The 11,885-nt window shown below is 59.8% G+C and overlaps 1 protein-coding gene across 1 annotated transcript in view; it reads left to right on the top strand.

Annotated features, from left to right (window-relative positions):
* The first annotated feature begins 5,751 nt into the window (after positions 1-5,751).
* Positions 5,752-11,885, top strand: part of LOC143692671 (uncharacterized) — a 183,972-nt gene continuing 177,838 nt past the window's right edge. The window contains 1 exon segment of the mRNA XM_077172919.1: positions 5,752-5,817. Coding sequence (XP_077029034.1) covers positions 5,752-5,817 — 66 coding nt within the window.

The following is an 11,885-nucleotide window of genomic DNA, read 5'->3' as shown; positions in this document are numbered from 1 at the left end:
TCAGGAGCACGGCCCACTCGCCAGCTTTGGCCCACTCGTGGCACTGCTAGAGGAGGAAGAAAATGCAACTGCACAATTCCAGCCAATCAAGAAGGAAGAATGGGACAGACAAAACAGCCTGTGCAGATCCAGGCATTCAGCTGGGACTGTGGAGAGTTTGGGTCCTTGCCAATCGGATGTGTGTCCCCAGCTGCAATCTCTGGGCCTGCAGCAGAGTCTCACTCACCTGCCAAAGCAGAAAGCTCAGGCGCTGTGCTCGCAATGGGCTCGTCTGATGCAGAGCTGTCAGAGCAATGTGAGGGCAGAGCCAGCCCAGCTGGGCCCAGGGCTGACCTCAGCAGAGCCCTGGCAGAGCCCAGTGCAGCCTCAGCAGCCGCAGAGCCCGGCTGCAAGGAGAGAAAGCAGAAACCACCCGTCAGCTGAGGGCTCCTGTGCCCTTGTGCCAAGGCCTGCGGTGCCCAGGCCGTGCTGGCTGTGCCCAGAGCTGTGCCCAGAGCTGCCCATCCCTGCTGCCTTTGGCAGCAGAGCAGGAGGGCAGGACATGTGCCCAGCCTGCAGCCAGCCACGGCACATCCAGCCCTCAGCAGCTGCCCAGAGCAGGATGCTCCTGTGCTCGCTGCCATCTCCCAAAAGCTCTGATCCCACCCTGCCAAGCACACAGGGACCCACCTCATGCCAGCCACGGCTGCAAGAAAAGCTGCTCCCAAACCATGGCCTCAGCCTTCTCCAAGGGCACGGCCCATCCACGCCACAGCTGCTCCCAAGCACTTCCCCATCCACACTGGACCACCTAGAACGCTTCCTCTGGAAAAACAAACAACACATCATTGAAAAGAGATTAGATGCAAAAAGGGAAAACAAGAAAAACAGTAAAAACTCTTATCTCTGTCAGGGCCTTGAGGAAGGCCCAACTCCTACATGGTAGGGAAAAACCCAGCCATGGCTGAGGGAAGCCCACACTTTCTCTCTTCCCCCTGCACTGCCCCCCAAAATCATGGTGATCCCAAAGCAAACGAGGGCAGTGGAGCAGCCCAAGCCCTTCCTTGCCTGCAAAGCAAAGCAGCCCCTGCACAGGTTCTGGAGTCCCACCTCTGCTCCCACCATGGGGCTTTGTTTGTGTCGGGCTGGCTGCCCCAGCCCCAGCCCCAGCCCCAGCCCGGGGCACGGTGGGTGCTGGGGGCTGTTGGCAGGGCCAGGAGCCCACTCCCATTTCATACCCAGCCCAGCCCATCCCCCCAGCCCTGCCAAAAGCAGCTGGGCAGCGACTGAAGGATGAGTTGCATCTGCCCCAGCAAAGGGGGAACCTTTGCTTCCCAGCCAGGCTGGGCCATGCCCAAATCTGGCAGAATTTCCCTGCTGGGGACTCATCTGCAAATTCCCTGTGGAGTTTGGCTTTGAAGAAGGTGCCAGAATCAAAGTCCATCACCTTCAGCCTCCAGTGGCCAGGCTGAGGAAGAGCTTGTCATCCTTGATGTCATCCTCACTGTCTCCAGCAGCAGCAGCAGCAGCAGCAGCAGCATCCCCACCCGGTACAGCTTCTCCAGGGGCTCCTGCTCCTTCCCTGGGGGGAGACCAGGCTCTCAGGGCTCTGCCCAGGGCCCCAGCTGTCAGGGAACCAGCACAAGCAAAACCAGCTTGGATGGCGGCCACCAGTGCTGGGCAGAGCAGCTCAGCTCCAGCACAAGGGCTGCGTGTGCCCATCCCATGGCCCTGGTGCAGTGACACAGGCAGCACAAAAAGGTCTGGCTTCCTCTGCTTCTCATTGCCACGGCATGTGTGGAGCTGCAACTTACCAGAGTCCTGGATACTCCAGGGACCTGGAGAACCATTCCCAGCAACTGGGAAAATCCTAGGTGCTCCCTCCACCCATAGATGAGGTCTCTAAATTTGCCCCAAAATTGGGTCCAGCTCTTAGAGGCCAAAAAGAGCAAGTCCAAGTGACTTGATGATATTTTTAGCCCAGAAAGCCCTGCTGCTGATGGCACACTTCACAATTAGCAGGGGACACAGCTCGGCCAAAGCCCAGACCTCTGCTGGGAGCCTTTCTCCTCAAATACCCTTCAAACAAACCTCCATGCAAGTCAGTTGGGAAAGTTTCTTCAAATGATACATTTCTGGCACATAACTACACAGGCTTATGGGAAAGATCCTAAAGCAGCTGCTCTGGAGTCAAAGAGGCAGCACTAAGAGTCCTTGTCATCTGTTTGGAGCTAAATCCCACTTTGGGGGAGTTGAAGGAGTTGGGAATGAGCTAGAGAGCGGAGCTCTGAGTTTTTTCGATGATGCTATTGTTTTTTCTTCTCTTCTACATAGACAGGAAGGGTGAGTTTGGCTCCCACTCCACCACATGGCTCACAAGGCCACAAGACTTGTAGTTACAAAAGCTTTGAAGGATTTCTTGGCCAAGAAGACACTGCCAACAAGGATATTTGTGTTTTGGAGCCAATCCTTCAATCTTTCGTCTTATGGACTCATGCTACAGTGGAAGCTTCCTTAGCCAATCATCTTATGACACACAAACCTACAGCACTGCATCCTAAACTTCTTGTTTACCATTGTAACTACTTTCACTTTTTCTACATCTTGAAGTCTAAAACTCTAAACTTTCCTCCACTTCAATTTTCCTCCCTGTGTCTTTGCTAGAAACTAGAAATCTGCATTCTTGCTTCTAGCACCTAAGTTTGGAAGCCCTTTTCAAGGTCCCAGATCAAATCCTGGGTTTAATTCTAAGCTTTGCTGACAAGACCAAAGGTCTGGGATTTCCCTGCATTTGGGTTTCCAACAACACTGATGCTGTTGGTTCCACAGTGCCCAGGATCCCTCTTGCAAGTCAACTCTGGCAGGAACAAGGCGGCTGCCGGGGGCTGCTTGTGGCCTCTGACAGCCCCATTGCTCAGGGCTTGCCAGCGCCCCAGCCCCTCAGGCCCTGCCCCAGCCCGGCCAAGCTGCCCGGCAGCAGCGCCGCAGCCCCACAGCAGCTCCAGAGCAGCCCCAGCCAGAGGCACCTGGGAGCCCTCAGCAAGGCAGCCAGCAGCACACGGGCAGGAGGGCACGGATGGCGCTTCCTGCCTGGCACAGGGCTTGTGGCCATCTCCAGGCACCGCTCTGGCAGGGATCCCCGCAGCTCCGGCCCCTGCCCGGCCGCTCTGTGGGCAGCACAAAGGCTTCAGCAGAACCACCACAGGCCAAGGGGCTTCTGGCCATTTCCCCTTGCCCGCTGCATGCCCGGGCAGCTGGCTGAGCACAAGCACCCTTTCCCCCTTCAGGGCCTCAGGACCCCTCAGCCTGCTGTGCTGCTGAGCACAAGCTCCCTTTTCACCCTTTCCTGCCTCTTGCCCTGCAGACCCTGGGCAGCAAAGAAAAGCTCCTGGCAGTCTGTGTATCATAACACATTCTAGAAATATTTACAGTAATCTATAATCTATAATAATATATATAATTCTATATACTCTATAATTTATTTATTTACAATATAGATAAAAAATAGAAAAGAAGAAAAATCTTAAAGATAATTACCTCTGGCTCAGGTTGCCCCAGCAAAGGCAGCCTCCCAGATCAGCTCTCCTCCTAAGTCATCCGGCAGTGCAGGCAGCCGAACCCCGACAGGCGAGGCCGAGTCCTCCATGCCCTGCGCAGCTGATCTTGCAGCCTCTGGATGGTGGAATATCGCCCACGCTCTATTGCACGGAGGACATGCAGTGTTTCAAGTGCCAGCTGTGACACGGCACTGCTCACGTCCTCCGTCAGGCGTTCCAGGGCTGCAAGAGAGAGGAACAGAGCCACGGTCAGAGCTGGATCTGCAGGGAGCCCAGGAGAGCCCCCTGCCAGGGCCATCCCAGCCGGCTCTGGCCATGGCCAGGAGGGAGCAGGGAGCAAGGGGATCAGCCCGAAGCTGCTGGCCACCAATGGCCTACGTGGCCCTGAAATCTCAGTGTGCTCTACCCCCAGGAGCAGAGCCCTCCGCAGCCGGGGCAGGGCTTGCAGCTCTCCCCCCGGCAGCCCCTGCTGCCAGCCCGCTGCCCTCACTCACCAGTGCAGATCAGCTGCAGCTCTCGCTGCTGCCCCCTCAGGCGCCGCCCGGCCATGCCTGTGAACACAGAGCCTGTCACGGCCCCAGCGGCACAGCTCCCTGCCAGCGGCGCTGCCGGCGCTGTGGCCACACGGGCTGCTGGCCCGGCAGGGCTCAGCCCGGCCCTTGGCGCACGCTGCCGCCCCAGGGCACGGCTGCCAGAGGGCGGCAGCAGCAATGCTCAGCCCAGGCGGGGCTCCACGGCGCCGGGCCCGGCTGGCGCTGCCGGGGCAGCAGGCGGGGCCGGGCCCGAGCTGCGGCGGGACGGGCCGGGGGAGGGAGCCCGGGCTCGTGGCTCACCCGTGAACCTGATGGCCGCCTCTCGCAGGGGCTCCTGTGGGCTCTGCAGGTAGCGCAGGGCCCGGCGCAGGTGCTCGGCCGCTCGGCTCCTGTCCTCTGCCAGCTGCAGAGAGCGGCAGGAGGGAAGGGTTGGCGCAGGCTCAGCCCCGGGGCCGGGCGCTGCCTGCGCCCAGCCCCGGCCTCCCTTGCCCGCACAGCCCTGAGGCGCGGCCAGCAGCCGCTGGCCAAGGGCCCCCGAGGGCAGGGGGCAGAGGGCCGGCTGCTGCCCAGGGAGCCGCGGTGCCGGCCCGCAGCCCCGCCAGGCCAGGGCTCCATGGGCACCCGGCTCAGGCCCACGGAAGCCTGGAGAAGAGCCCGTGTGGCCTCTGGCTGCAGCAGCGGGCAGGGGCACAGCTGCCAGCCCCCCACACTGAGCACCGCCCTCAGGGGCCTTCTCCAGCCTGAGGCTGGGGCTTGCAGGCCCTCCTTACCAGGAGCTCAGCAAACTTGGAGAGTTTCTCTTTCTTCACACTTTTTTGAAGATCTTTCTTTTTCAGGAACTTGACCGCACAAAGCAGCGTTTCTCGAGAAGTCTGGAGAGCATCAGAGACGCGGAGATGGCCCCAGAGCCCAGGGCACAGGAGCTGCAGCCTGGAGGAGGCTGCAGTCGAGCAGGCGCAGGGCAGGAGGCAGCCGAGCCCCCTGCCAGGGGGACAGCAGCAGCCCACGAGTCCTCACCTGTGCCACACGCAGATTCTCATCATGGCAGTGGAAGAGCAGTGGGAGCAGGCTCTGCCACACTTGTGTCATCAGGGCCTTTTTTCCTTCTTCTTCTACAGCAGACATCAAGGTGTGAAAGACAATCATGGAGAGCTGCTGCACCTGGCTATCACCCTGTAGAACAGGAAGGCAGCAAGAGCTCAGCATCAGCTGATTCTGGCCCACACTGGTGCAGGCCTGCATCTCCACAGGGCACCAAGTGTCCGGGCAGCAGCCAGTGGCCATGGCTGGGGACACAGAGCCTTACGTAGTCAAAGAGTGGCAGGAACACGTTAGCCAAATGCAGGGCGATGGGGCTGGGTATGCGGGCACCATTATCCAGGAACAGATAGCCCAGTAGCATGGTGGTCATCCTGACCCGCAGGAGCTCCACGAGCCTTTCCGTCAGGCTCCACATTCTTTCGGCCTGTGCGGAAGGCAAGTTTGTGAAAGGCCACCCTGCTGCCGCGGGGCCCAGAGGCCAAAGGCCTGTCCTGAAGCACTCGGGCAGCTGAAGCGGGAGGCAGGAGAGCTGGGAGCAGCTGCCCCAGCGCCCAAAGGCCAGGCAAGGCCAAGCGACTGCATTGCCCAGCCCCACACTGCCTGCAGGGCTTCAGCCACTGCTCCCTTCTCACCAGCGGGGAATGGTCCCTGAGCGGGAGGAGGGCCCTGAGAAGCTGGCTGCCAATGTCTGCGCGCTCCCTCTGCAGGTGCCATGACAAGACAAGATCCATGATGCTGTCCCTGCATTCCCTCAAGTCCAGGCACTCGAGGAGCTGAAAGGCACAGGCCAGTGACGGGGGAGCCGGCCGGCAGGAGCCCGGAGCCGCACAGGGCTGGGCCCAGGCAGCAGCGCAGGGTGCGGGCACCGTCCCAGGCGGCTGCGGCAACGAGAGGGCAGAGAGCTGGGAGGCAGCTCAGCCAGGTCATGCTGGCCTTCAGGCTCACCTCCACAAGGAATGCCAGGGCAGGGAAATCCCAGTATGGCATCTCTTTGCTGAGCATCTCAAGGAGGCAGCATAAGATCCTTTTACACAAGGGCCTGGATGCATGGCGAATCTCCCTGGAAGGTGGAAAATGGCACTAAGACCCTGAGCTGGGGGAGGGAGGGAAGCCTCTCCCAGCACTGACTCACACGGTTCTTGTCTTTCCCCACCACCCTGCCAGGGGACCTGGGCCCTTTGAGATGTGGCCGCTCCTGGGCACCCTCCTTTCCCAGCCTTTCCCAGTCTGCTTGGCTGTCCCTCGTCCCTTTGGCCCACAGCCATGGGGACCGTGTGGGACAGCCTGGGCACAGGGCACAAATGCCAGGAGCAATGGGGACAAGGGGGGGGTCTCACCTGGCCAGCAGAGCCACGGCATAGTGGTGGGTATCAACGCAGAGCAGCGTGTCCCAGCCACGCTTGCCTTCCATTGACACCACCACGTGCTCACACTGGACAAGGCAGAGCAGGGACTTCAGGGTCTGCACTGCAAACCTGTGTGCACAGCAAAGCCCAGGTCACACTGGCAGCACTGGCTCCTTGGCAGGCCATGTGGCAGGGACAGGAGGACTGGCATGGAGCACCTGTTGGGGCTGGTGGCAAGGCCGTGCTCTTGCTGGCATCCCTTCCAGAAGGCATCGACCTCCTCTGGCATCTCTTCTGTGCTGAAGAACACTTGGAAGAGCAGATGCAAAAATAGGCGGGGGAAATACGGAGCCACTACACGTGGGACAGGGGGCTCCTGGAGGATCTTCCACATCACCATGGTTGCCTGCAAGGGACAAAGCCCCCCGAGACAGCGCTCAGTGCTGAGGTGTCCATGTGGCAGGGCCTGAGCTTGGCAGGGAGAGGCCTGGAGAGAGCTTGGCAGGGGGAGCATGGGGCCTGGTGGGCCTGAAGCTGCCCCTGGGCCGGGTTTCAGGCCAGTGCCTGAGGCAGGGAGATGCAGTGGGGGAAGAAGGATGGAGAGCTGCTGGAGAGGCAGCCTTGGGGCCAGCAAAGGCCACTTGCAGAAACTCACAGCCAGGCCAAAGACACCCGTTTTGTTCCCATCAGAGGTGCAAGTGCTGTGCTTGGGCCAGCTCCCCAGCACATCCAGGAGTATCAGCAGCACTGGCTCCGCAGTCCTGAGCGAGCCCATGATGGTCTTCCACATGGTGATGGCAGCTCTGTGGGGTTAGAGCTCTGTCTCAGGGGGGTCTCAGACACGGCACCGTGGCCTGGGCATCCCTAGGGGCCCGGGCTGATGGCCGGCTCTGCCTCTGCCCACTGGCCCTCGCCAGCAGCAGCCAGGCAGCCCAGCCCTGTGGGGACAGAGCCCTGAGGGGCGGCAAGGGAGCATGGCAGCAGGCTCGGGGGCTGACATGCCGGGGCTGGGAAAGGCAGCAGCCAGAGGGCCCTGGAACTCTCTGTTGGTCAGACACCTTGGCCAGGCGGTACAGGGTGATGGGCTGGGGAGGCCTGAGCCCTCTGGGCAGGTGGGCCCCATACCTGTCACAGGACGGGGCCACACGCAGGAGCGTCACGACTGCGTCACCCGGGTGTGCTTTGGTGAGAGTCAGCAGGGCCTCATCCAGCCTGTGCTCGGCAGAATCATTGGGCAGGAACCATCGGTGAATGTACCTGACCATGGCGGGCACCTGGAGAAGGCACGGGGAGACTTGGAAAGCTGCCAGAGGGAGCAATGTCCCCAGGGTCCCCAGAGAATGCTTCCCTTGCCAGCGCACTGCCATGGCCTCAAAGGCTCCCAGGGACCAGCAGGCCTGGCTGGGGAAGCCACGGGACTCATGGGGGAATTGAAGCCTGGCCCCAGGCTGCTCACTTGTTCTGGCCTGGCAGCACCCTTCTCCAGGAGCAAATCCAGCAGGGCGGCACTGGTCTCATGATTGAGGAGCTCGGAGTGAGCTCTGAGCCCAGTGCCCATGGTGCTGATCTCTTCCTGCCGAATGCTCCGGATGAAGTTGCAAACGAGCTGTAGGAGAAGGGCAGGAAGCCGGGGATGTTGCATGGAGTGCTGCACACACGGTGCTGGGCTGAGCAGGGACAGCAGGCCCAGCCCAGGTGGGGGTGGCTGCAGGTACCTGTGCTGTGCTGCGGAAGCGGCCACGGCTGGATTCCTGCCCTTGTGTGCACTCCACGGCTGCATCTGGCAAAGAGCGAGCGCAGCCAGAGCTGAGGGGCTGCGGGAGAGGCCGGAGAACACAGCCCAGCCCTGCACTGCCCAGGCAGGGAGAGCCCCGGGATGCTCCAGGGGGATGGAGCACGGCCACTGCCGAGTGTCTGCCCGGCCCTTCTTCCGTCCTGTCCCTGGGCATTTCCCCAGGGGATGGGATGGGATGGGATGGGATGGGATGGGATGGGATGGGATGGGATGGGATGGGATGGGATGGGATGGGATGGGCTGGGATGGGATGGGATGGGGCCAAGTTGGCTGCAGGCTCCAGCCCTGCAGCCCAGCTCTGCCACTCACCCTCCTGCAGTGGATGGACGGGCACCGCCTCGGTCCCCTGTGCTGGGGCAGCTCCAGGGCCTTCGTCCTCCTCCGTCTGATCCAGCCAGACCACCTTGCGCACTCTCGGCGCTCTCTGCTCCATGTTTGTGACTGGAGCGCGGCCCAGCAGCGAACCCAGCCGGTGCCGCTCCTGCAGGGCCTCCTGCGCCTTCCCTGCGGGCGAGACGCGGTTGTCAGAGCTCGGCCCGGGGCCAGCAACGGCCCCCGAGCGCCCCTCAGCCGCCCCGGGCCGGCCATGCCCAGGCGTTCGCTCCTTGGAACGCGGCACGGGAGTCTCGGGGCCGGCGGCCGCGCTGTCGAGCGGCGGAGCTTGGGCCGGGGAAGCCGCAGCAGAGGCGGCGGGAGCGGCCGCGGCGCCTGTGTCCTCCGCGGGCCCCGGGAGGAGCCGGGGCCGGGGCCGGGGCCGGGGCCGGGGTTGGGGCCGGGACTGGAGCCTGCGTCGGGTCCGGGGCCGGGCTCGGGCCAGGCGGAGCCGAAGGGCGGCGATGCCGCCCCCGCACCAGGAACTGATGCCCGCCCAGCAGCGCCACCGCCAGTACGGCCAGAGCCGGGCGGAGGCGAGAGCGCGGCGGGACGGCCGGGGCCGGGCACGGGGCAGCCCCGCCCGGGGCCGGGGGCGGGCCGGGGGCATGGCCCGGCCCGGCAGGGGAGAGGGAGGCGGGGAGAGGAGAGGGACGCCGGGCAAGGGACCCCGGGAGAAGGGTGCCCGACCGCGGGAAAGGGAGAGACAGAGAAACAAAAAGATAAAGAGAAAGAAAGAAAGAATGCTCTAAAATATCTGTTTTTCTGGTGTCGCTGCTGCTGCTGTCGCTGCTGCTGCCGCCGCTGCTGCTGCCGCCGCTGCTGCTGCCGCTGCAACTGAAGCACCGGGGCCGTTCGTCCCCGTGTCCGTTCCCCGCTCGCCCCACGAGCCCCACGTTCGAGCCCCGCGCGCCCGGGGCACAGCCCCTGAGTCTGTCCAAACACGGGAACTTTGCAGCGGTGAGCCCAGGTGCAGAGCCCTGACTCCTGCACACTGGCACAGCAATCCCCTCGCTTGCTGCTCTGCATTGTCCTGGCTGAGGGTCAAACACTGTCGGGCCACCTTCCCTTGCTGTAGGATTCCTACCTGACCCCAGCACTGCACTTACATCTCCAGTCTTGCCTTCCAGTAAAACCAGGGAAGGAAAACTGTGTGTGGCTCATGGTATTTTCAAGTGTCTAAAAATCACTGAGTCACTGATCTTAGAGGTGAGGTGCATCTGGAATTCCTGGGATGGAGAAGTAGTGCAACATGGAAAAGGGGAGCATAGAAATAAATAGAGGAAAAGATCTTGGATTGTTTCTTTCATTTTCATTTCCCTTCTGGAAAGCTGTTTCAGTTTTCCAGGAATCTTCTCCTGTCTGCTCTTCCCAAGAATGTGTCATGGAGAACAAGGTCAAGCTTCTGTCACAAGATTTGCCAGCAGGAAATTATGCCACTGGTGAAATTTTCATGATGACTGTTTGTGCTGGCTTAGGGCAAATTTGGGGAGGAAACCTCCAAAAGGGGTCCGTCTAGAAAGCAAGTTCAAGCGGCCCCTTCCCCTACTAGTTCAGGAAAGGACTTCCCTCGAGAAAAGTGAAAAAAACCCAGTTTATTTAACAAGTAAAGTATTCACAAGCATGAAAAATGAATAATATTAAATAAAACCTCTGTCAGTGCTGAAGAGATGGCAAATTCAGAAAGTCCTTTTTGTGGGTTGTAGTTGGCTCACTCGGTCTCTTCTAAGTCCCTCTGGTGCTGGAATGCAGCGTCCCAGAGCTCAGTGGGCCACAGGTGTGAGCTGCAGGTGTTTTTCTGGGTTTTCAGTCCAGAGCAGGTTTAAACAGTTCCAAGAAAAAGGAAAGTCACAGTCCAAGGAACTTCTCTGCCTAAGCTAGCTAAAACCAAATTGCTGGACCTGGGCTGTGAAGGCATCGGGAAATTTCCAAATCTGGGCACTGGCGGTCCCAGCAAACACCAGATCTGGATGGTGCTGGAGCCAGAACCTGCAGATTTCCAAATTTTGGCTTTCTGTGCCAGCAAATCACTGGACTTGGGCTCTGCCAGCACCAGGAAGTTTTCAGATCTGGGCGCTGGCACTGCCAGCAAACACCAGATCTGAGTGGTGTCGTTGCCAGCGACAGAAATCTGCTGGATTTGGGCTCTGCTGGCACCGGGAAATTTCCAAATCTGGGCACTGGCGCAGCAAACACAAGATGTGGGCAGTGCCAGAGCCAGAAGAAGAAAGTTGCTGGGTTTTGGATTTCTGTGCCAGTAAATTGCTGCTGCTCTTGGGCTGTGTCAGAATAGGGAAATTTCCAGATCTGGGCACTGGTGGTGCCAGCAAACACCAGTGAAACCTTCTGGTCCTCGTCCGGACCGTTGACCAGTGGTTTCCCTAAGAACCAGCTCTGGCCACTTTACAGACAGAGACTGCTTCCATCTGGTGCTCTGGAAACAGAACTTTAATGAAGGCAAACACAACAAACAGGACGGCGTGCACAATACAGAGAGTAAAGCAGAAAAAAGCCTGGGTCCAGGGTCTAGCAGGGATATTTATCCATTTATTTATGGGGAGGGGTTAAGGTGGGATCTGAGGGAAGGATCCAAGAGGAAGGAGGGATTAAGAATATTACAATTTTTGCAGTATAAAGTAACCAATGGTAGCAAAGAGAACTCAGAACTTTCTAGTAACAATCTGCATAACTGAACAAGAGGATTATGGGTGGGAGCTCCTGCTGACCCTGACTAAAGAGGGTTTTCCCACGGCCTTAAGCCGAGGTCTCCCTCTTCTTTTAAACCAACCCCAACACACCAGATCTGGGCGGTGCTGGGTTTTGGCTTTCTTTGCCAGACAATTGCTGCATTTGGGTTGTGGTGGCACAGGGAAATTGCCAGATCTGGGCACTGGCGGTGCCAGCTAACCGCAGATCGGGGTGGTGCCGGTGCTATCACCAGAAAATTGCCGGGTTTTGTCTTTCTGTGCCACCAAATTGCTGGACTTGGTCTGTGCTGCACTGGGAAACTGCTGGATCTGAGCACTGGCAGTGCCAGAAAACACCAGATCTGGGTGGGGCCAGCACCAGGTATTTGCAAGGTTTTGGCTTTCTTTGCCAGAAAATTACTTGACTGGGGCTGTGCCAGCACCGGGCAATTCCCGCATCTGGGCACTGGTGGTGCCAGCAAACACCGGATCCTGGCATTGCCAATGACGGTAGCAGGGAATTGCCAGATTTTGGCTTTCTTTGCCAGAAAATTGTTGGACTTGGCTCTGCCAGA

The sequence above is a fragment of the Agelaius phoeniceus genome (genome assembly GCF_051311805.1).
Source record: "Agelaius phoeniceus isolate bAgePho1 chromosome W unlocalized genomic scaffold, bAgePho1.hap1 SUPER_W_unloc_2, whole genome shotgun sequence".
NCBI lineage: Eukaryota > Metazoa > Chordata > Aves > Passeriformes > Icteridae > Agelaius > Agelaius phoeniceus.
The sequence above is the reverse complement of the archived record's forward strand: the minus strand, read 5'-3'. Positions and strand labels throughout refer to the sequence as shown.